At 32.5% G+C, this 27,000-nt stretch overlaps 1 protein-coding gene across 1 annotated transcript in view; it reads right to left on the bottom strand.

Annotated features, from left to right (window-relative positions):
- METTL25 (methyltransferase like 25) overlaps window positions 1-27,000 on the bottom strand; it is a 161,814-nt gene that overhangs the window by 76,690 nt on the left and 58,124 nt on the right. The window contains exon 5 of the mRNA XM_051963208.1: window positions 25,502-25,649. Coding sequence (XP_051819168.1) covers window positions 25,502-25,649 — 148 coding nt within the window. The remainder of the gene's footprint in view (window positions 1-25,501; window positions 25,650-27,000) is intronic.

Raw genomic sequence — 27,000 nt, 5'->3', positions numbered from 1 at the left:
GGACTCATGAAATTTGAAGCAAAGTTACCTAATACCAAAGCAAGCACTCTTTGTGTTACAATACAATGCATGGACCAATTGACTTTTTTAATGTCCTTTGGGTATTTTCTGAGAATGAGGACAACTCTACACCTGCCTGTATGAAAAGCTCTTGTGAAGTAGGCTGATGGCAGTATACACATGTCTCCACATTACTGCATTAACTTATTATAATTTTGGCATTACAATCTGTGGATTTGGATGAATTTATTGTAGATTCCAAGAATTATGAAATCCTTAACTATATTTTTGAATATCTTAAAAGCTCTTTGACTAGTCTTTCCTGTTTGCCAATAAGAAAGAGGCAAAAATCTAGGAAAGGAAAAATAAATCTGGCTAAAATATGAAAAAGAAACAAAAAACTGAAAATCAAGGTGGTATCAATAATAATCAGATCCGATGCATTTTTCACAAACAGAAAAGGCTAGCTACACATAAACAAAATAGACCCCAGAACAAGTATCAATAAGATGTTAGGGGAGACTTTTAAAAAACATATCTTTTTGACAAAAAGAACAGATATACGTAGACTAATTTAGCAATCTGAAAAAGCAGCAGTATGTATGTTTAAACAACAACAACAAAACAAAACTAGGTGTACAAGAAATTTTTTTTTAATTTGTTGCTGAGACATAATTCTCTAAATTTTATTAAAATGAATACATTTGAACAAAAAACTACCCTCTTTCCACAAAACAGTAATACTGTAATTCCTGGGAAACTTTGATATGGGATTAAAAAGTCTGGAGAAAAACTTACCGCATATTAAAAAAAAAAAATGTTTGGTACTCTGTGAAGAGCATGAAAAACTCAACAGTTGAAGATGCTTCTTGAAAGTTATTGAATTCATATCACAATTTCAGATTAGCAAATAAAAAGAAAATCTCATCATGCTATTAAACCCTTGTTTGACAAAGAGATGGGGAGGAATTTCACTGGAAGAGTTTAGGATAAATAAGAATCTTAGTGCCTTATCTTTACTATCACTATTAAAAAACTCAGAAAGGGAACCCCAAACAATTCTAGCTAATTACAGAATATCTCCCTGAAGAGATATCTCTCATTTTCTCTGGACTATTCCCCATATCAGTTGATATATTCCATAGTATATGTTCAATAAATATTTGTAAAAGAATGAATAAAATGTGTTATATTCAGAAAATGTAACTTAGAGTGTTGATTGGATAAGTGACTTGTCCAGGGTTACAAAATCATAATGCATCACAAGCTGGACTTGAATCCAAATGTCCCAGGTCTTGAAGTTGGTTCTCTTAACAGCTACCTTACAAATAGCTAAACCCAAAACCAAAACAATGGCAATATTATCGTCTTCATAATCCTTATCAGGGCAAAAAAACCCCCCAAAAAACTACTGTATTAAAATTTTGGATTAAAAGTTTAAAAGAAATTATATATCAAAATATTAAAGGAAAGAATGAGACATAAAATTTTTAAAGCAAAATAGCTTTATGGAGACCAGCATGAATCTGTAAAAATATAAGCTGTATCTGACAAATTAGAAATTTGATATGAACTCATAAGGACAATGATTCTCTGTATGTGATCTCAATGATCCTGCACTTATTTCTACACATTTGTCTTCTATCCTTTAGGAATATTTTGGCTGAAATAAAAGATCTTGTACCAATAATATTATTATAAACTAGTGACATATAACTACCTCTAGGAAACATCAACAGTTATACAGATGTTTTATACTGCAGTTTAAAACCCATAATATTGATACAGAGAGAGGACAGAATTATACAATTTGGGACCTGTAAACTAGAGGGAATAATTTAGGAGACATACTCTCAAGCAATCCTTGGATCTAAATGTTACCTGAGAGATACACATAGAGACATTCATGGCTTAGTCCAAAGCTTGGAACAAAGCAGATTAGGATGATGGAAAGAATATTGAATTTAGATATTCGGAACCTATCAGTGAAACCAAAGCCAGTGGTATGTTCTTGTGGTTAGTTGTCATTCTGTTGTGAATTGATATTAATATATGGTGGGAAAGAAAGTTGGATTTATTTCATGAAGCCATTCTAATCTTTAGTGGAGGTAGTAATAAGCAAAAAAAAAAAGTGGAAAAGAAAGAAAACAGAAATGGAAAAGAGAAAGAAAGGCAGTGGCACATGAAATGGTGCTCCAAATCACTATTAATCAGAAAAATGTAAATTAAGACAACTATGAGATACATTTGTCTATAAGTGTCACACCTGTCAGACTGGCCAATATGACAGGAAAAGGTAATGATGAATGTTGGAAGGGATGTAGGAAAACAGGGACACTGATACATTGTTGGTGGAACTGTGAACAGATCCAACAATTCTGGAGAGCATTTTGGAACTATGCTTGAAAAGTTATCAAACTGTGCATGCTCTTTGATCCAGCAGTATTTCTACTGGGATTATATCCCAAAGAGATCTTAAAGGAGAGAAAAGGAACCCACATGTGCAAAAAAGTTTGTGGCAGCCCTCTTTGTAGTGGCAAGAAATTGGAAACTGAGTGGATGCCCATCAATTGGAGAATGGCTGAATAAATTATGATATATGAATGCTATGGAATACTATGGTTCTGTAAGAAATGACCAGCAAGATGATTTCAGAGAGGCTTGGAGAGATCTACATGAACTGATGCAAAGTAAAATGAGCAGAACACAGGAGATCATTATACATGACAACAAGACTATATGACAATCAATTCTGATGGATATAGCTCTCTTCAACATTAAGATGATTCAAACCAGTTATACTTGTATAGTGATAAAGAGAATCATCTACACTTAGAGAGAGAACCATGGGAACAGAGTGTGGAACACAACATAGCATTCTCGCTCTCTCTGTCGTTATTTGCTTGCATTTTGTTTTCTTTCTCAGTTTTTCCTTTTCTTCCTTCTTGATCTGATTTTTCTTGTGCAACAAGATAACTGTATAAATATGTATACATATATTGGATCTAGAATGTATCTTAACATATTTAACATGTTTATTTAACATGGCAGGTAGGGGAAGGGGTGGGGGAAGGAGGGGCAAATTTACAACAAAAAGGTTATGCAAGGGTCAGTGTTGGAAAAATGACCCATGCATATACTTTGTAAATGAAAAGCTTTAATAAAAAAAAAAAAGAAAGGCAGTGGCAAATTCATAAATTGTATTAATGGAACTATCAGTTTTGAAGTTGCTGTTTTGCACTTTAAGATTAATTCATACATAAGGATTAACTATAAAGTAGTGAAAAAGAACATGGACAAATGTACCAGAATGAATACATAAAGATGAAAGACATCATTTAAATATCATAATCTGGAGACTTATTACTAAGGATCACAGGATCATTCATAGATATATAACTGGTAGGAATCTTAGGAGACATCAAATCCAATGCCTTCATTTTATAAATGGATACAGTAATACCTACTAAGCTAAGTTACTTGTTCAAGATATATAAAAAGTAAGGATTCTCAACAGGACTTCAACCTATACCCTCTAATCCCTAAAGTTAGTGTAATTTCCACTCTACTACATTTATTCCAATGATGACTCTTACTCATGACATCTTTGGAAATACCTATGGAGAGAGTTCACAAATAACCAAATAAAATTAATAATATTAATTAATATGAATAATAATCAATAATAAATCAAATTAATTAATAATGACATAATGTATTGAGCACTGGACATGTAACCATGAAGACTTGGGTTAAAATTCCATCTTTGACATTTTCTGGCCAATCATGTGCAAATTACTTAACATACATGAGCTTCTGTGTTATCCTCTATAAAAAAAAGATCATAATGTGTGTATTGCTTATCTGATGATATATGTGTGAAATATATACATGCACAACTATATATGTATGTATATTGAGTATAAAATGTATGTATATGTGTGTGTGTGTGTGCATATGTGTATATGTATATGTATGTGTGTGTATATATATATGTTATATATATATATAAATCAACCTTAGAATACTTCTTATTATTATAAGGCTTTATGTCTGTCTTAAACCGACATTATCCAGTTTATTTACATTCCTTATTTTTTGAATTTGATTCTGAATAACTTCTGGTTGGTTTGAAAAGTCAAGTCTACTCTCAAAGGATGAAAATGTTAATTCCCATTGAGAATATTATAGAAAAATGCTTGGAATGCAAATCAAAAAAGAGTGGCAACGGTTTGTAAAGCAGTGACATCATCAAAGAAATATCACTTCACAAGGTAAATACTTAAAACATGACACCATTCTTCTGGATGTAAAAGTTTTGATAGAGCTATTAAAATTAGTATTTAGGGTCACATCTGGTTTATCCTACCTTTTTCCTCCACTCCAAAAGCACATTCTGTACATTCAGATGGATAGATTTATTTTTAACCAAAGTGGAAGTACACTAATTGATTCATGAATTTCCAAATATTGCTAAAATGCCATGTGTCATTCATTATTTTCATAACATAAGTGATCTGGTTTTAATTATATAATACTACCTATACAATCAGGCCAGTGCTTAATCAGACACTTTCCATAAACAAGACAGTTTTCAGAGTGTGTATGGCTTATTACCTTAGAAGGGCCTGAGAATTTATAGCCCTTGGTGTAATCTTATTTAAATTACAGTTTTTTTTTTTCCTTAAAGAATGGATACATAAACTATTTTCCTAAAGAGAAAAACTAGACTGATTGTGATGTAACCTAGAGAGGAATTCATCTCTATTTTCTGGGTGGCTTTTTATAATTGTTATGCTCTAAAAACTTGTTATATTACTACAATCAACATTTCTTATGATAACACACAATTCTTTTCTCAAATGTCTGACTAACATTTAATAATTTATCCAGCTTTCTAGTTTTCAATAATGATGATGATAAAGCACTGTAAGGTTTTCTAAGCACTGTATGTTATTTCATTTGATTCTCATATCAACCCTGTGAGCTTTGTTGTTATTGTTTAGTCATTTCAGTTGTGTCTAAACTCCATTTGCAATCTTCTTGTCAAAGATATTGGGAGTGGTTTGCCATTTCCTTCACCAGTTCATTTTGCAGGTGAAGAAACTGAGGCAAACAGGATTAAGTGACTTGCCCAGTGTCACACAGCTAGTATATGTCTGAGACTGGATTTGAACTCAGATCTTCCTGATTTTAGGATTAGCAATCTTTCCACTGTGCTATTTAGCTGTTCTATGAACTAGGCACCTATTACTATCATCTCCAATTATTATTATCATCTCTATAAATTCCAGACGAGAAAACTTAGGTGATTTGTCCAGGATCATGTAACTGGTAAGGGTCTGAGGTAAGACCTAATCAAAATAAGAGTTTTTTAATAAATGATTTGACAATAGACCTGATGATCCTTTTTTGACTGTTCCTCTTTGCTAGATTGGTCCATAAATAAATATGTATAAATGCTGATTTACTAAAAAAAAAAAAAAAACAGGAACAAAAAAGTTAAATGGGGTTAAGAAGCAAGTTAAGACATTAGTGATGCTCTAGGCTAAAATTTTATTTAATATGATCAGCCAAATACTGACTTTTTTAGAATCCTCAGCTTTACTTCAAGCTCAGCTCATGTGCCATCTCTTACAGGATGCCTTTCCAGAGCCTCTAAGTATAATATTTTCTCCTAATTATTTTCCATGTACTTGGCTTCTTACATGTATATCATGATAGAGCAGAGATTAGTTTTCTTTTTCTTTTTCTTTCCAGAGCCTATACCATGCATGTTTTAGGCATTTAATAACTACCTGTTGAATTGAAATAAGTAGTGGTGCATTACAATTACCTGAGCATCAGTCAGAAAGAAGAGTGAACTATAGAAGTCCCAGTTAGGAGACTACTGAAATGGTTTAACAGGAAGTAGTGAGGGCCTGAATTCAGATGGCAGTGATGATACTAAATAGGGGTCATGTATGTGAAAACATAATCACAATATTTGGCAAATGATCAGAGAAAGAAGGATCAGATTCACCCAAGATTATTAACAGGAATTAGGAAAATGTGGTCTTCTAATGCAAACAGAGAAGTTAAGAAAGGATCAGGTCTGGGATAAGGGTGAGACAACATGAATAATGCTACTTTAGCTTGTAGAGGGCGGAACTTTGGAGAAGCATACTTGAAAGAAGTATATATGAAACAAGGTGTTATCTCAGTGGAATTGATGAGACAATGGTTATCTAGTTTATATCTACTTAGTACTTAGCATGGTGATAATAGTTCTACAGTTGATGTAATTGTAATAGGGTATTTAAACTGAGAACAAAGTCAGCCACAGACATTCTATCTTTGATCATCCCCATTGTGGCTCTCCTGCTTTCTGTACTAAGATGAGAGTAGCAGACCAACAGAATGTTGTCAAACTATGACAGACACAGACTATGAAGAAAGACTTTCCTGACTATTCTCATGGTGATTATTTTACTGAGACCAAGGCTGGTCCCACGGCCCTCCAGAAAGCTAGCCAGGACATTGATATTTTGGCTCCTGAACACTCAACTTGAATTTTAAGTATCAGAAGACATTCATGTGGAGATGCTCATCTGGAAGCTGGAAATGTGGGACTAGAGCTCTGGAGGAAGATTCCAAAGTTCTCTGCATGCAAGTGATCACTGAATCTGTGGCTATGAACAAGGCCACTAAAATGACAGCTAAGGAGTGAAGGAAAGATGGGACAGTTAAAGGATAGAAGGTAAACGAGGATTCAACAAAAGGCTAAAAAAAATGTCAAAGATCTAAGAGGAGCCTGTCATGGCAAAGAATTGAGAATAATATTGTAGTCCAGAGTATCAAGTGCCCTAGAGAAATCAAAGAGAATTAGGATAGGAAAAAAAAACTGTAGTTGGTAATTAGAAGAACAAAGGCATAGTGGATAATGAGCTTGTCGTGAAGCCAGAAAGAAATGGGTCCAAGTTCAGCTCCTGACACACAATGAATGTATGACCTGGACAAATGACCTAAACTCTTGATGCTGTAGGCACTATAATTAGTGGAAAAGGTAGAAATTAGCAATTTTTAACCACTGGTAGCATGGCCTTTCTTATCTGGGAGTTCCTGATATATCTATAATCTAATAAAGAGATCACTAATACCTTTGAAAGCAATTTAGAGGGGGACAAAAGCCAAATTATAATAGATTGAACATGTTTGGGAGGAGATAGATGGGGCAATTGTTCTAATTCTAAAGAAGCTATTCATGAATTTGAACCACAGGCATAATTTAATTAGAGTGTCTGAGAAAGGCTATATACCATACATAGGAAATAGCATACATGAAGACAAGGGGTGAAATCAGGTTGTCCCATTTGGCTGGAGTGGAGAGTAGAGAGAAGGGAGGTTATGAGATAAAAGTTAAGGTTGGAATGGGAGGCATCAGAATGTAAATAGCCCAGAATACCAAGGAAAGAGCAGATGATTGTTCTTGATGAGCAAAATAGAGACACTGCAAATTTTGGGACAGAATAGATATATAAGCAGATCCACTACATATATGAGATGAATCTATGGTATTAATTATGGATTGGGTGCCTGAAAGGAATAGAGCACTAAAGAAGCTCCTGCCATAGTACAGATTTATATTAATGAAGTAAACAGCATGATATAGGACATAATGGACACAGCATGGAATTTGAAGTCAGAGAGACATGGATTCAAACATTTTAGAAACTCATTAGCTGAATGATCCTAGACACCTAACCCCTCTGTGTCTCACATCTCTTAGTTGAATTCATGATTTCTAAGATATCTTCAGCTATATATCTATTATCCATTGCCTGTATGAAAAAGGGATAGAGGAATCAATTAGACTGGAGAGTGGACTGGATAAGAGAAGTACCAAAAAGAGAAGTGTAGTGTTCTTGTTGGTTTTCTGGAGGTCTTGGAGCAGCCTTCTTTTTAGTAGAGTAATCACCACTAGAATAGCTAGGTGTTAAAGTCCAAATCCTTTACTATCTTCTTCACCATCTAGTTTCCTTGCCTGAGGTGCAGCTAGCTTTCTTGGGAGCCTTTCAGACTGGCCTTGGTCTCAGTGGGGGAAGCACAGGAGGCCAGCCACCAGGAGCCTGATCGAAGATGGAATGAATCTGTCTCTCCCTGGCACCGAGTGCTTGAGCTTCCGCCTCAGTCTGCTTGTCCTCTCTGGCTCTGAACCCCAGTTTATATACTCTGCACTGAGTATAAACTAATCATTATATCACTAGGAAACCATTATTTATTGTAAAATTAAATCAATCATACTGAACTTAGAGAACTATTAATCACCATGCTAAACTAGATAACCATTGTCTTTATCAATTCCACTGAATTAGTACCTTGTGAGAATCCTTGTTTAAAGTACAGAGTTCTGGCACATAACAGAGAAGGGCCAACAATAATATAGTAAAATGGAAACAATAAGTTGCAGTATCATTGACAGAAATAATAAAATCAGAAGAAAGGTATTAAGTTTTATTAGCCACACTAACTTTGATGTGTTGATGAGACATCTAGATTAATGTTTTGTAGTAGTTAAAAGTGTGGGTCCAGAGCTCAGAGTCAGGACTAGAGATGAAGATTTACAAGTTACTTTTCATTTTGGAAACAGCCCATTCAACCTGCATAGTATCTTTACCTCTATAGCAACTCCTCAACAAGGGAAATCAGTTAACATAAAATAATTTCATGTTTTACCCACAAGGACTTTGTTAATTATGTGCTACATATGAAGGCATAGATATTCTCCACTGAAATGTCTTTAAATTTCCCTTCAACCTAGATTGCATAGAGTGAGATTATAGCAATTATTTTCAATACGTTTACATTTGTAACAAAAAAGTTTCATTTCTCATATTCCAAAACTTTAGATCATATTAAAATATTTTATATTTTTGACACCACTGTTGTTGTTCAGTTGTTTTTAGTTGTGTCCAACTCTTTGTGACCCCATTGGGGGTTTTTTCGCCAGGAAAATTGAGGGAATTGAAAGGATTAGGAAAGCAAATTGTTAAGTGTGAGAAATGAATCAGTGACTCCATCTTGTGACTCAATTCTACTGCTACTTCAGTTCCACCTCTATTCAATTTCGGGTCTAGTTCAATTTTTGTCTTCTAAGAAAACTTTGTTCAACTGTGGAAACTAGGAGAAAGCTTTATTGCATTTGTTTGAACCAAGCCTTGCACGGTTGGGGAATTGGACCACCTTTCCCTGATGTTTAGAGATGCTTAACTAAGGATTTAGGTTTTGCTGACCAGAAACTCATTAAGATACAAAGATTGATGCCAGGAGTTTTCTCACAATAGTACATCTCAAACCACCTATAGATCTTCTCTGAAAAGTGGCCCCCTCATACTGATCAATCAATTATTGTTTTCATGTGCATTTGATTGTTTACAGATATTTGGGGTCAATATTTTTTGATTCTGAATTCAGGGAACTGTACTTGTTTGCTTTCCCTCCTCCTAACTTGCAAAGTTCCTAATCTCTTCTCTAATTAGAAATCAGACTATTTAATGTTATTTTATTTTAATTTAATTTAATTAATTGGCTTGCTTTGATTAGTTGTTTAAAGGCTCCCCCTGTATCTAATGTCCAGGCTTATGCAGAAGAGGTCTGGTCCCAATTTCTTTGGCAATTGGCTTGCATCACTTAATAAATCGATGTGCTCAGAAGATCGAACCTTTGTTTTCCTTAGTCATTGCATGTCACCTCCCACAGTTTTTGGCAAGTTATGCTAGATCAAGTCAGTTCTCAGACTCTTGCCAACAGACTTCCAGAAATAGTCCCTAGAGATCTTTGATTAATTTTTCACTGAGAGACTTTTCTATTTCTTGTAAGCTTAGGTATGAGTTAGGGTATTATTATTTTTTTAAAATGTTTGACAGTTGAGTCAGGGATTGAAGAAGTTTAGGATTTGGTTGTTTTGAGGTCTAGCCCAAGGAGTGTTTATTTGTTTGTTTTAGGTTTCAATTCAGTTTTAGGTGTATCCTAAGGAATGGAGCTTAGAGTTCAACTTTGCCCTAGAAATTGGGGAAATTTAGGTCTGAATTTTGGTTCAGGTTTGGTCCAGGAGAGGGGTATCCCTGATAGAGGGAACTTAAAATTGTTTTATTTTTTTTTCCTCTGAGAAGTTTTAAGTTTGCCCCAGGGATTGGGGAAGTTTAAGATTAGATTTGAGTGGGGAGTGGGGTAGTTTAGAGTTAAGTTTTAGGTTTTCAAAAGTTGCAACAGAAGATAGATTCTAGCAGTAGTAAGATAACTGTGGGTTCCCCTTGAATACATTTTTGATGGCTGGGATCAAGATATATTTCTGGTAGTTATGGGAATGACTATATAGCATGTCACTGAATTATGTGATATAATATATTCTGCAGATAATTTGTTTTAGCTAATTGGGTCTTACCATTATTGCAAGTGAAAGAAATTAAGATCAGTGTTGAAAAGTCTTATTCTGATCATATGAACTTTTGATTTTTTCTTGGCAGCTTTTGAGTGACAATTTCTGCCTACTTCCCTCTAAAAGGGGTTTCTTTTTTATATTTTATGTGTCTATCTTATCATTTTGTCTGTGAATCCCTTTTGAGATCTCCCAAGACCTGAGCTCAATTCTTATTTTTCTTGGAGGTTTTGGATATAGGAGCTTTTACTTTGCTATCACCTTCTGAGTGTGTTTTGATCTTTCTTGTCACCATAATAACTTGGTCAGAAATTTTTCTTGTTAATTTCTTGTTGTTCGCTCATTTTCCTAGCCTATTACTTGGCTTTTAACTGTTCATAAAAATAGGGCTCTTTCCTGTAATGCTCTCTGGTTCGGTTTTCTTGCTGTCTCTGGGAGCAGCCTTCTTTTCAGTTCAGTAATCACCACAAGAACAGCCAGGTGTTAAGGTCCAAATCCTTTATTGTCTCCTTGCCTGGGGCTGGGCAGGTTTCTTAAAGGCCTTAAAGAGTCTTGGTTTCAGTGGAGAAAATGAAGGAGGAGAGCCTGACCGAAGATCAAATGAATCTCTCTCCTTAGTTCTGAGAACTTACTCGTCTCCAGTTCTCTTGTCTTTTCTACCTTTGCCTCAGAATCTAGCTGAGGATCCTAGTTTATAAACTCTACACTGAGTATAAACCAATCATAATATCATTAGGAAACTTGTTGTAAGATTAAATCAATCATACAGAATTTAGAGAACTATTAAGCATCATGCTAAACCAGATAATCATCATCTCATCAATTCATTTAGTTAGTACCTTGTTTCAAGTTCTGGCCCATAACACTTTCCGGGATGGAAGGTGCACTGTCCCAAGCTTCAGAGATTTTGTGCAGCTGTTTTTCAGAGATACTTCTAGGGATGGATTAGTCTGGATTGACGTTATCTGACTAGTAATAAATTTTATCTCATTTAAAAAAATAATATTTCTACCTAATCTATTTAGCGCTATACCAACCAGACTCCCCAAAAACTATTTTAATGACTTAGAAAAAATAACAACAAAGTTTATATGGAAAAACAAAAGGTCAAGAATTTCAAGGGAACTAATGAAAAAAAAAAATCAAATGAAGGTGGCCTAGCTGTACCAGATCTAAAATTATATTATAAAGCAGCAGTCATCAAAACCATTTGGTATTGGCTAAGAAATAGACTAGTTGATCAGTGGAATAGTTTAGGTTCAAGGACAAAATAGTCAATAACTTTAATAATTTAGTGTTTGACAAATCCAAAGACCCCAGCTTTTGAGTTAAGAACTCACTATTTGACAAAAACTGCTGGGAAAATTGGAAATTAGGATGGCAGAAACTAGGCATTGACCCCTCATTTAACACTATACACCAAGATAAGATCAAAATGGGTTCATGATCTAGGAATAAAGAATGAGATTATAAATAAATTAGAACACAGGATAGTTTACCTCACAGACCTGTGGAAGAGGAAGGAATTTGTGTCCAAAGAAGAACTAGAGACCATTATTGATCACAAAATAGAAAATTTTGATTATATCAAATTGAAAAATTTTTGTACAGACAGAACTAATGTGGACAAGATAAGAAGAGAAACAATAAACTGGGAAAACATTTTTACAGTCAAAGATTCTGATAAAGGCCTCACTTCCAAAATATATAAAGAATTGACTCTAATTTATAAGAAATCAAGCCATTCTCCAATTGATAAATGGTTAAAGGATATGAACAGAAAATTCTCAGATGAAGAAAATGAAACTATTTCTAGCCATATGAAAAGATGCTCCAAGTCGGAAAAATGCAAATTAAGACAACTCTGAGATACTACTACACATCTAGTGTAGTCAGACTGGCTAGAATGACTGGGAAAGATAATGCGGAATGCTGACGGGGAATGTGGGAAAACTGGGACACTGATACATTGTTGGTGGAAGTGAATACATCCAGCCATTCTGGAGAGCAATTTGGAACTATGCTCCAAAAGTTATCAAATTGTGCACATCCTTTGATCCAGCAGTGTCTCTACTGGGCTTATATCCCAAAGAGATCTTAAAGAAGGGAAAGGGACCTGTATGTGCAAGAATGTTTGTGGCAGCCCTCTTTGTAGTGGCTAGAAACTGGAGACTGAGTGGATGCCCATCAATTAGAGAATGGCTGAATAAATTGTGGTATATGAATATTATGGAATATTATTGTTCGGTAAGAAATGACCAGCAGGATGATTTCAGAAAAATCTGGAGAGACTTACACGAACTGATGCTGAGTGAAATGATCATTATATACTTCAACAACGATACTATATGATGATCAATTCTGATGGATGTGGTCCTCTTCGACAATGAGATGAACCAAATAAGTTCCAATAGAGCAGTAATGAATTGAACCAGCCACTCCCAAAGAAAGAACTCTGGGAGATGACTATGAACCACTACATAGAATTTCTATTCCCTCTATTTTTGTCCGCCTGCATTTTTGTTTTCCTTCACAGGCTAATTGTTCACTATTTCAACGTCCGATTCTTTTTGTACAGCAAAATAACTGTATGGACATGTATACGTTAACTTATACTTTAACATATTTAACATGTATTGTTCAACCTGCCATCTGGGATGGATGGCAGGAAGGGAAAAATTGGAACAACTGTCAATGCACATCTCTTGTAAATAAAAAGCTATAATAAAAAAAATACATAGTATTTTAAAAACTTAGTATTGTTATTGTTGTATTTCTAAATTTTTCTTATACTGTGAAATTTGGAAAACCATTGTATCAGAAATGCTGTTAGAAAAAGAACTTTCTTCTAGATGCTATTAGATTATTAAAATGTATATCGTAGTTTAAAGGTTTAACTTTAATACATTTAATATGAGTTAACTAGCAGGCAATTACTATATGTTTGAAACTCACTTGAATTTGGTTAATTTTAATTTATGAATAAAAGATAATTGAAATATTGTTAGGGAAACAAATAAGGATTTCAGATCCTAAATTGTATTTAGTGACATTTAATTATTTGAGGTAAAAACTTTGAATTGACTGAATTGTCATGAAATAGTCATTGTCATGAAATCAATAATAAACAATAACAACTTTTTGGTAATGTGAGAAAGTTAAAGGTGGATGTCTATGCCTTGGAAAAGTTTTGGAGATGGCAGTGGCATGGCCTAAATGTGGGCCTTCTTCTTGGTCTCCTTCAATGTATTATTTCCTTTCTCAATAGGAAATTTCCTCACTTAATAGTCAGTTAATACTGAGCTTTGCTTTTGATATTCTGTGACAGATGAGGGGAGCCCTCTCTCACTCTCTCAGACTTTGGGGGGAAAGCTTGAGAAATTTTCTCAGAGAAGCTCTTCCATGAGAAACCTGCCCCAGGGAATCAAGATAAAGTGGTTTCATTCTGTTACCTGGGTGGGACTAGTTAAGTCTAGGCTCACTCCTATTTAGCTCTGAGCTGGAGACTTAGATTTCTACCCAATCTTATTGAGTTGGAGATTAGTCCAAGGACACTCATTCAATTCCAAGATTCTGTATTCTGATTCCAACTCAAACTGCTCCCAGCCCCCACCAAGAACTACCCATTGAAGCTTCCTTCAACCCAATTCCTTCTATCATCAGGACAAGTGAGCCACAGAAGTTTTATAAGTTATAATATTAAACATATTAATTAACATATTGATTCTAGAATATCTTTGAGTTACTACAATAACATGCAAATGTGAAAAATCTTATCATTTAAATTTGCAATTGTGGCCAAATTTTAATAACCTCCAAAGAGGAGAATGAGACAAAATAATAAAATAAATATGTAACATAAAAGTTTTGGAATTAAATGGAACAATAAATTTTGAGAAAGCAGCAGGAACTAAATGCATAGGTATATACATATTCAGACTTTTAGTAACATTATCAAAATTGGTGTATTGTAAAATAAAATTATTTTCTCATTTTTAAAGTATCTATTTGATAATTTTAAAAGAGAAAATTTCATTTTACAAGTTTTACTTTATGAATTAAAAAAAAAAGATTCTTAAATCAGGTACAGGTTTAGGTAAAGAAAAAAACAGCAAGTGATAACACACACACACCCACCCCCACACACCCATATCCATACCCACACACAGACACACAGACACACACACGGCAATTCTTTGAAGTTTTGGGTTGGGAGAACCACAATTGTACTAAATTGTATTAAGTTTTACTCCTAGCAGATTTTATCAGATTTATCTAGGAACTTTTACAAGTGATTTGGAACTAAAGAAGCAGACACCCCTTTACAGTTGTATTGATAATTAAATTATTTCAGTGTCTAAGAGAAGATTTCCAGGGACCAGATAATTACATAAGACATCTGGGACTCAAAATGTGCTGACTAAATGGAAATTTGAGATGGATTGCTAGGATATAAGGAGACTTGATGCTAACATCATTATTGTACTGCATTGATTTTATGTTTCATGGTCTTTATGTTAAAGTTTAAGTTTTTTTGGTTACGTTGGCAACATATAAATTTCCTTTTTTAAAATTAATACATTGGGGGTCTGCTTTGTCAGATGTTTGACCTGACAATGTAATTCCGATGATGAATTTATAAAAAACCTTATAGATTTGGCTTATAAATAAGTGACACATGGGTGGAATGGGCAGTCTACTTCTTGGGGGAAAATTGGGGAAATTGAGTGAACCACACTGACTCGATCTAGTGACTCAGTTTTGGAGCTAGCTTAGTTCCACTTCTGTTCAATTATGGGTTTAGTCCAATTTTTGTCTTAAAAGAAAACTTTATTCAATTGTGGCTTTAAAAAATCTTACTGCATTGCTTGAATCTAGTCTTGCAAAGTTGAGAAACTGGATCAACTCTTCCTGATGCTTAAAGATTCTTAACCAAGAACTATGCCTACCAGAAACTTACTCAGATCCAAAGACTGAATGAAGCAAAGCGTTTTCTCACAATTGAACATCAAACGAACCCCTTTGTCTTATCTGACACTATACTGGTCAATCAATTATTGTTTTCATGTCCCTTTGATTGAATAACAACACCTTTGAGGAGTGGGTCACCTTCTTTTCTGAATTCTGAATTCATTGTACCTGTTTGCTCTCCCCTTTCTAATTTGGAAAGTAACTAATCTTTCTTCCAATTAGAAAACAGATATCCTAATACCATGCTGTTTCCTTTTAATTAATTAGTCTTATTTGATTGTTTTTAATGTATGAAAGTTTATCTTTTCCTGTATCTGGAGATCCAGGAATGCTTGGATCAGTGGTCCTTAAACTTTTGTTCTCAATATCTTTATCCTATTAAAAATGATTGAGAATCTGTCCAAAGTTTTTGTTTATGTGGGTTATAGTTATAGATATTGATCACATTAAAAATAAAAACCAATTATAAATTTGTAGACTCTCTGAAAGGATTTCAGAGATTCCGAGGATGCTCTGGACCAGACTTTGAGAACCACTGGCCTAGACAATTGTTAGGCAATTGGCATGCACTGATTAATAAATTGTTATTTTCAGATTACTAAATCTTTATTTTCCTCACTCATTTCATCTTTTACTAATCACACTTGGCAAAAATAGGGGAGTGGCTTTCCATTTACTTCTCCGGCTCATTTTACTTCCTCAACTCCAGTTACCTGTCTATTCTTGACCCCATTTTACAATACCTCTGAAAATTAACAAAAACAAAAAACCCTCCAAACTCTGTAATAGCAAAAGCAACTATAAGCATGGGAAAGAAGAAAATGTTTAACTAACAAAGGCTATTTTATACATACAACATTTCTGAATTATGATAAGAATCCTAGGTTTTATATATATATATAGGAATTGGACGCTGAATCAACTTTAAATATTTATAATATCACTAAATTTATAATAAATATATCCTAATCTTTTTCTAAACTGTCTTAATGGCTTCTTCTGAAGAACTCAGATGTAGTAGTTTTTTATTTCCTTCTTTTCTTTAGCTCAGTAGTAGTGAGAAAGAAATTTTATATTCATTAGTTTTATTAAGGTAAAAAAAATTGGTCTTGGTTTTGTGGGTGGTCACTAGTTGATTTTTTTTAGTTTAGTCCTAAATTTAATGAGGTTATAGGAAATGTAAAGAAATTCTGTGAGATTTTTTATAAATTTTTCCATAAAGGACATAGGTGAACAATGTCACTATTAGTCTTACAACAATTTCCATTTTATTCCTTGCAAGATTTTTTTGAGATTTAATAAGGAATTGCTATGATTTGGTTCTAGACATCTTTTGATTACACTATCTAACTTGGTAAAATAGTGAAAGTGATTTTATTAATAATAGTACTAATGAATGTTTTTCTTTTACTTTCAAGAAAAATGTGATTTTCAACATCAAAATGCATATTAATCAAACTTTACTACAAGATGCACTTATTTTGTTATTTCTTATTCCTAATAATCTTTGGAATATGTTTTCCAGATTTCACTTCACTATTCGATGAATAAATTTAAAATTAAGGAAAAAATAATGATTAGGAGATTAATGTGAGGAGGAAAAGGAGAAAGGAATTTTTCTATCTCTTAATTTGTTTTTTCACAATCTGTAAAAGTCAGCAGACTAAGGGTACAGATCATAAAAGTAGATCAGAAGCCTTTACTTTTAAAGAAATATACTGTTCAAATTCAAAAGAAAAGAAACATTGTTTTGCCAAGACTGGATTAGTTCAGTTTCCACTTTATAAGTAGTCAATTCTTCAAGTTAAAGAACCCAAGTTCTGCTCATATAATAATAATACAATAATAAAAAATTTGAGAAATTTCCTAATTCTAAAAATAGGGTTAAAGTTTTAGAAAGTTCTTTAACACAACTTTATGGATTTTATTGGAACATTATATTACTTTTAGTGCTTGTATATGTAGAATTATTTGAAAATATATCCCTCTCTTATGCTAAATAAACTAAAAAATGCTCTACATATAATCCCTTATTGTTAATGAGCTGGGTTTAATTGGAAAAATCCTGATTTGTATTTTATAGACTCCTTACAACAAATTAAAACTAGAATTTTACTGAATCACAGAATTTTCCACATAAAAGAACATTTAGACATCATTTAAGTTTCTTAATTTTAAATGCATTTTGCATAAATTCTTTCTCCATACACTTGCTCTTTTTATGTATGTGACACCCATATCTATACTTGCAATCTTAATTGTTCCCAAGGTTCAGGAATTCATTTCCCAGTGTCTGCTAGAAAGGGGAAGGTGGACACAGCACTAGCAATAAGTCGAACACTAAATTCTTTATCTTCCCTCTAAAAACTCTCCCTCTTTCTGACTTTTCTATTTCTGTCATTAGCAGCAATATCCTCGCAGCAGCTTGGGCTCAAAATCTTGGAGTAATATTTGGTTTATCCCTTCATGTCATAAATCCAATTGGTTGCCACTATACCCACATAATATTTCTCACATTTGCCTAGCAGGATCAACTTCTACTCCAATAAACTCAATTCATATATTTCTTTCTTGTGTTTATGATACTGAATGTTCATGGTTCTCCTTAACTATCTTTTGGCCATCTTTTCCCAATTACTAAGAAAGACTATCTACCAAGACAGTGTCCTGACCATTCTCCTCTGTCTTTACTCTCTGTCCCTTGCCAATGTCTTCTCAAAAATTAATTCTTCAAAAATCGATATAATTCAGCACAGTTCCCTATGCTCTACTCCTATATTTTCAACTGTTTTTTTATATCATCTCCACTTGAATATTTAGATGCTAACTTATATTGAAATGGTAAATTCAGCATATCCAAAACTGAATATATCATCTTCTCCTTAAGTGTGCCAAATATGCCAATTCTCTATTTCTGCTGATACTGTTATCCTCCTAGTCCCTCAGGCTTGAAATCTCAGAGAACTATTTGATTCTTCTTTTAACTGCCTATTACCTAATAAATGAATTTATTTTTAATACTTCTTTAATATCTCTTGTATCCATCCCCTATATGCCATTAATATGGTCACCACCCTAGTTTATGGTCAGGTTCTCACTACCTCTCCCTTGGTATTTTAATAATCTTCTTAATGGTGTCTTCTTTCTCATCTTCAAATTTCACATAGTAGACAAAATAACCTACTTAATGAACTTGTGTGCCCAAATAATATCCTCATTCAAAATCCCACACCGGAGTACAGAGTAATTAAATACAAGCTTTTACTGAATACCTATTTCATAAAAAGCATTGTGCTAGGTGCTCAGGATAAAAAGATAAAACTCTATAGAGAGAATATAGCATTAAACAGAGAAGTAAATACAAATTAATAGGTTGGTGAAGAGAAGACTAATAAGTGAGGATCAGAAGATGTTTCTTATAGCAGAGAACAGCTGATCAGAGCCTCAAAAGAAGCCAAGGACTCTGAAAAGGTATAGATAAGGAGGGAGTGCCACCCAGATGAGCAGAACAATCTAAACAGAGGGCAAGGCAGAATTCCAAGTCAGAGAACAGCAAGCAGGATAACTGGGCTAGAAAATATGGGGCATAAGGAGCAATATTATGAAAAAAGGCCCATGGCCTTGAGCTTTAAATAATAAGCAGATATAATTGTATATAATGAAATTGTTATATATATTATATAATATAAAATCCTGAGTCTAACATGTAAGAACTTTTACGATCTAATTCAGGTCTTTCACCCTCTATTCCTTCCTCTATCTCCTATAACCAAACTATTACAAGCATAATTATAATACTTATAATGTGACATAACATATAATACAGATATAATACAAGCTATATTATAAGTATACTTGAACACGTCAGTAATTAAAACAACAAAAATCAATTGGTTATATAAATAGATACAGAAAAAGCTTTTGACAAGAAAACAACACTCATTATTACTAAAAACCCTAGCAAGCATAGGAAACAATGGAGCTTTTCTTAAAATGATAAGTAATATTTTTTTAAGATTAAAAACAAGTATTATCTATAATGGAAATAAACTTGAAACTTTGAATTCACAATAAGATCAGGGAGTGAAACAAGGATGTCTATTATTCCCACTTTTATTCAATTTTATACTAGAAATACTAGCTAATATGACAAGAAATTGAAGGAATGAAAATAGGAAATAAGGAAAGAAAACTAACATTCTTTGTAGATAATGATAGTATTAGAATCGATTGAAATACCAGTTGAAACAATTAACTTTTGCAAAGTAACAGGATATAAAATAAATACACATAAATCATTACCACGTCTATATTACAACAAAATCTAGCAGGAAGAGAAAGAAAGAAAAATTCTATTTAAAGTAACTGAAGACATAAAATATTTGGAAATCTACATGCCAAGACAAATCCAGGAACAATATGAATGCAACTACGAAACATTTTTACATAAATAAAGAATTTAAATAATTGGAGAAATATTAATTACTTTGGGTAGCTAATATAACAAAATGTTGGTAGTGTTATAACAAAATGACAATTTTGACTAATTTACTTATTCAATACCATACCAATCAAATTGCCAAAGAATTATTTCACAGACCAGAATTTTTTAATTCTAATTTTTTTATTAAAAAAAATTAAATTATATTTTTGATTTTTTAAATTCTTTGGAAGAATTACAAGGCTAAAAATATAATGGGAATCAATGGGAAAAAATGTGAAGAAAGGTTTGTTAGAAAACCAGATTTCAACTATGTTACAAAGTATTAATCATGAAAAAAATCTGGTACCATCTGAAAAAACAAGAATAGATTAGGTACACAATACATATAAATGACCATAATAATTTAGTCTATGATCAACCCAAAGGTCCAAGCTTTTGAGATAAAACTTCATTCTTTGACAAAAATTGCTGGAAAAATTGGAAAGCAGTCTGGAAGAAACTAGGCACAGACCAACATCTCACACTATATACCAATATCAAGTCAAAATGAATGAAGGATATAGATATAAATAAATTAGGAAAGGCTTGGTCCCAGCAGAACATGCAGCCTGCCTCAAAAATGAAATTTTTGACAATATATCATTTTGATTTTTGTTGCTATTCACTAAAGAATTAAAAAAAAATACTTTCAGCAGTGCCATCAGGAGTACAATTTCATGATGGCATTTAGAAACAAGTGTATCCTGCAGTTTTCTTACAGGCAAAAAAAGAGCATTGGGACTCTTAAGCCAGATAAATAAAAATTCTCAGTACTTATTAACTTCTAACTTTCAAAACCTTGTAAATATAATAAAAGGAAATGAAAAGGATTCAAAAGAAGGCATACTTTTTTTTCAAAAGAGTGCTACAAAATAAGTTAAATTTTGGAGACAACTGAGTACTCCTAAACTGAGTGTTATATAGAGTAACTCCTGAGACAAAATTCTAACTGAACAGTTGAATGTTCTGTCAAAAATGTGAAATAAAGTCTTTGAAAAGTATCGTAGATTTCTTATTTTGCATTGGATGTCCCCTCTGAGCTGTTCAGGTAATTTCTTGTTTGTTTATTTGTTTTTATGATGTTTTAGTCAACTAAAAATTCCTTAATTTGCTTTGAAACCACAATTATTATGGCTACTATACTACTAAGTATGAATTTTATTTCTTAGGAAGGATTTAAATGTGGTTCTGTGCCATTTTCCTTTATGCCATTAGTAAACAAAATCTGTATGGAGGCCCTTAGCAAGTTTTTTGAAAAAGGCAAATAACTTCAGACAGTGAGAACACTGAAGAAAAATTAAATCTACGGAACTTCTTCTTGGTTTTAATATGTTAAATGTAGGAGGTGGAGAGAGGATATGAAAGATAAGAGTTACCAGTATTGAAGGATTAAAGATTGTGTGGAGGGGAGTAACCTGAAAGACAGGAAAATAGGAATGGTCCAAGTTATGAAAATCTTTAAATGTCAAATAGAGAACTTTTATTTGTAAGATATAATTTCATGGAGTATGTTGAGTAGGGAGGATGGGTGGACCTGTGTTTTGAAAATCACTTGGGAGCTGACTGAAGGCATTAAAGAACACTGAGTCAAAGCCAGGGGTGATAAAGATCTGAAATAAGGTGAAGGCTTTGTGAGAGGGAGACAAAGGGATGCATCGACATTGAAGGGAGAAATGACAAAACTGGTAAATGGACTGGATGTGTGGGGTTGAGGGAAAATAAGAAGTTAAGTATGACAACAAGGTTTTAAACTTGGGTGACCAGGAAGATGCTGCTGCCCTCCCTCTATAGTCAAAGGGAAGTAATAAAGAGGGGAGATAATGAATTCTGTTTGGGAAAAGGTGATTTGAGATGCTATAAGTATATTCCCCATATATAAAATCTTTAAATTTTCATTTTTTTAGGACTTTTGTATGAAATTTTAAAAGAAATATTAAGATGGTACAATTTAGCTCATTTTGACCATGTTTTATAATTTGATTAATTCTGAGCTACCTATGTTTCATAATTTAATTCTGAGCTACCTATATATATGACCAGATGGTCTTCATATAATATATGGATTTATTGGATATTATAGCCTGTTTCTATCTTAGTTTCAAATCAGAAAGATTTCTCTCTAATTTTCAGGTGCAAGAATTCAAAATATTACACCATAATCATCACTATCAAGGTTAAATATAGTAATATTAAATCAAACCTGGAAAACACATCTTATGTCTATAAAGCTCACAAATGGAACCATTTCTAATCTCCATTTTTAGGGGTTACTTCAAGAGCTTTTAAAGTATAAATATTTAAAAGCAGTTTTTAAAACACATGTTATAAATTCAGTATTCCATAATGGTTCAGTGAGCTTTGAGGTATTTTTGGAAATTTACATTTTCATGACAGACCACCTTCATGGTCTACCACAGTCTATTTTGTAAACATATTCATGTGAAACAACACATATTGTTTACATAGAAAATATCTTCATAAAATGTAGCAGTATGCAAACCAAGAAAAATTCAACTAAACTGTGGCAGACTATTAATAACTCATATTTACATCCCAAAGGATTTCACTGCCTATTTCAAATTTTAAAACAGCTGAGCAAACAAGTTAAGAGTGACTAGAGGCAGGTGGATATGAATCAAAAAGGAAAGCTGCATGTGGCACAATGACCTGGTGACCATAGAATCTTAGAGGGGAAAGGGAATATAGAAGTTTCTATAGTCCAAAGGTAATGGTCTAAAAGCATAAATATATTAAGCTAATCTATACCAGAAGATGTTGTGTTGGTAAAGTCATCTTTAAATACAATCCATTAAATTATTTTTGATAACTCTAATAAAGATCTTTTCCCATTTCTAAATCTATGATCTTATGGACTTTCATCATTAAGTGTGAAGAATTATTTGCCCTTTCTCCCTAACTCTCTTACATCTGTTGTTTTTTTATATAAATTATCACCCATGGAAAGAACACTTAGCTAGTGGACATAAAGAGTCTAGTTTAAGCACATTCTATATACTAGGCACTATACTAAATACTAGGGGTTTAGAGAAAGGTAAAAACAGTTCCTGTCCTCAAGTAAATTATAATACAAGTTCTCTCATTAACTAGCTTAGTGACCTTGGTATACATTATTTCACCCTCTTCCCCTTAAGCTTCAATTATCTTACATGTAAAATGAAGCATTGGATCAGATATGGGGTTAAATGTGTGTGTGTGTGTGTGTGTGTGTGTGTGTGTGTGTGTGTGTGTGTGTGTTTGTCTTAGACTCTTCAGTTTTGAATGGTTGGTTGTAGTTATATAGAATAAATAGAAAAAGGAGAACTGACCCCATGCCAGAAGACCTATTTATATATTGTAAATGGATAAGGCAACAAATGTAAAGATATTCATTTGATTTCATAGGAATGATATATTGTTAAAACTGATGTTAGGGAAGATATTTTACTTTGCAAATGTACTGATGACAAGGCCTCATCAAGAGATGTTTTCAATATAATTGATGGATTTGAAAATGAAAACCATAATGAGAAAATAGTATTGACTTCTATACTGATAAAACCCAGTGGATGTTAGAATAAAATTCAAGCATTAGTTAAAAATTGCATGTCTTTCATACAGTTTGGACAAATTTAATATCTATGTCACTTGAGTAGAAAAATATGAGGAGTCATATAAAAGTTATGAAGCTGTGATAATTTTCTAAAAGACCAGATAGACCATCGAAAGGAAAGTTCTTTGCAAAATGGTGTAATAATACAAATACAGAAAATATATAGCACTTTTCTATTATTGTAAACACTTCAAACCTTCATGTCCAAGTACTTCAAAGGATGTCTGAGTCCAAAAAAGAAATTGCTATTTTTCAAAGTGGCAGAACACATAAAAAAGAAGAAAAATCATTTTATAACAAAAACTACCTCCTAAACACACACATTTAGGAGGTATTTTTGAAAAACAGTGAACTCTAAACAAATCAATACAAAGTTCTCAAAGTCATGCTTCTGGTCCTGAAAGATAAAGCTACTATATGAAAAAACTTAGAAATATGTATAAAACATTACAAAATAATATTCTGATGTGTTTTCCAACAGAAAAACAAAATAGCTGCCAAGGGAAAAAAGAAGAAAGTAAAAGTTATCATTTGAGATGTCTAGAAAAATTGTTTTCCTTTTTTTTTTCCCTTAGGATCCAAATATTTATAAATAGGAATGATTAAATAACACAATTTTGATGAACAAATATGATATATTTGGTCTTATTCCATCTGAAAAAGGATAGTTAATGATTTGATTTCTGATGGTATGCTATAATACATGTTTGAGCTAAAAATGCTATTAGATTTTGGCTATGGGTGTAAAAAGGGTTCATCAATGTAATTTTACAATTTTACTTTTTTTCTTTTACCATTTTACTATTAATTGTTAGGCTCTGGTGACATGAACTTTCCTATTGAAGCTGTTATAAAATATTAATATTAATTGGTGATTGAAAAAGAATTGTAAGAAAACCATAAATGATATATTTTGATAAAAATTTTTTACCAAAAAACAAGTCTACCCTTTTACCTTGATTCTACTATTGTGGTTATTATTTTTATGTTAAGAAAATGAAAATTGTAAATGTTATCAATATATAAATATTAATGTACATTATTGTTTTATGTATTTTTAAGACTGATTTGTTTGTCATCTTAATAAATTCTTATTTTTATTTATTTTATTAAAGCAACTGATGACAAAGTACTGAACACAAAGTTTAGAAAACCTGAGTTCAAACTTGTCCTCAGACATGTACTAGTTGTGTGATTCTGGGCCAGTCGCTTAACTTCTGTCTGTCTCAATTTCTCCACTGTGAAATGGGGATCATAATAGCACCTCCCTTATATCACAAACTAAATACATTCTGCCTGGCTATCTGGCTCTAAGAAATTTTATTAGATAAGATCAAGTATTAATAAAATAATTTAAACTAATCTTATACTTACTTTCAATAGATAAAAATAACTTTAATCTTTCTTTAAAAATCTTATTAGAGCAATAGATGAAGAATTATTTTTAATTAATGTATAAAATGCCAACATTTCCCTGAAAATAAAAATAAAAAACAGGCCCTTCAGGTATGAAGATAAAATCTGTAACTTAACATCAGTGTTGTCATTCTCTTAATGAACCCTTACTTTACTATGTACAAAAATTGATGATGTAGGTAACCTTCACCAATCCTGCCAAACTTGGGTTTAAATATTTTAAGAATGCAACAATTTTTGCATTAATTTTAAAAGTTTTAATGGCCAGAGAACGGAAAGAAAATATTTGTAGTAAAGTATCAAATTTTAAAGATATTCTAAAAGTGTTGGTAAAATAAATTTTAAATTTTATTTTTTTATTTATTTTAATATTTATATTTTTATATGTAAAGATATATTCAATATACAAATATTTATATTTAATTTAAATATAAATATATTTATATTAACATAAATATAATTATGATATATAATACAAATATAAATTCCAGATATAATTAAAAAATAGTAAGTGAATAATGAAAGTAAAATCTAGTTATTAACTGAAATTAAAACAGTCTTTAGATATTCGCATCTTTGATTTGAACACAAAAAAATTACTGACCTTTGCACTGTTTTTCATACTTTTCAGATAAAAGGTGATAGCAGCAACCAACACTGCAAACTCCTTTGATTTCAGACTTAGACGTAAATATCCGAAGAGTATTTGGAGCAAGATCCCCACATGTATGCAGACCCACCATAATACAATCCTTTTACAGAGAAAGAAAATGAGAAAAAAAGTTTTGTTGTTAGCAGAGTTTTTTTTTTAAAGCTATTCAGAAGAAAAAAATTTAAATATTGAAAATTATATAGCTATCCTAGCTTTTGTGACTATCAAATTTCCCAAAAAGAAGTTTAAAAAAATATACTAAATATAGACATTATAATCAAATTGACAATATTGATCTGCTACCAATTTGGAATCTTTTTTCCCCCCTTGCACTGTTGATAGAATGGGTAGTATTACACAATAAAAAGAATGACTCCTCAATTTAGAGACAGATATCTGGGTTTTAAATGAAGTCACTTTGATATTCTGAGTCTCAGTTTCTTCTGTATAGTGACAGAGTAGAACAGAATTTCTTTCTCACTATATCCATGAGCTAATGATTCTACATGGGTATTCAATGATACAATAATGACAGGTCTAGACTCTCCATGTCTGAACTTGGGACCACTTACATTTCTAGAATAGGTAACCAGACTAAAAAGTGGGCCATAAAATGAAGGAAACAAGATGACTTACAGGGATCTGCACCTTCTCTGCTACCCAGTCTTAGAAGATACTGAGAGTATCTAGAGCTTAAAAAACTTTCACAGAATTAGTATGTAGGTATCAAAGATGAGATTTTATCTCAAAGTACGAACATGATATTTACTGCCGATTTTTCTTTGTTAATTAACATTAAATGTGAAAATTGTACCTTAAAGCACATTTTCCTTCTGATTAATTAATTAATTTAAGTCCAATGGAATTAGGACTTAATATTTGTCTCTTACTATCATATTCTCTTCTTCTCTTTATCTCTTTTTGTCTGTCTCTCTCTCTCTCACACACATACACACAACACACATACACACAAAGTGAACTGGCTTAATGAAGAATCTAAAAGACTAATCATAAGGCAATCTCAGGGCTGATACCATATGGTACCATTAGAATCAGTCCTAAGATATTACAATAGTAGCACTAAAAAAAATTTAGATGTCATCTATCACAACACTCTTATTTTACAAATGTAGAAATTGAGTCCCAGAAAGTAATGTCAATTATCCAGTGGTTTTACACAACCATTCCTTATTCAATTCTTATTTTTTTGTTGTTAAATTATTTTCAATAACCCTTTTTAAGAGTTACTTGGCATAGAAACAAGAGCGTTTTGCTATTTCCTTCTCCAGGAGATTAAGGCAGAGGTCAAATGACTTATCCAGGGTGACACAACCAGTAAATGTCTGAGACCAGATATGAATTGCAGAAGATTAGTCTTCCTGACTCCAGACCTGGAACTCTATCCACTATAGCAGCACCTAGCTGACTCTAGTTCTCATTCCACTATACCA

The sequence above is a fragment of the Antechinus flavipes genome, chromosome 5 (genome assembly GCF_016432865.1).
Source record: "Antechinus flavipes isolate AdamAnt ecotype Samford, QLD, Australia chromosome 5, AdamAnt_v2, whole genome shotgun sequence".
Lineage (NCBI taxonomy): Eukaryota > Metazoa > Chordata > Mammalia > Dasyuromorphia > Dasyuridae > Antechinus > Antechinus flavipes.
The sequence above is the reverse complement of the archived record's forward strand: the minus strand, read 5'-3'. Positions and strand labels throughout refer to the sequence as shown.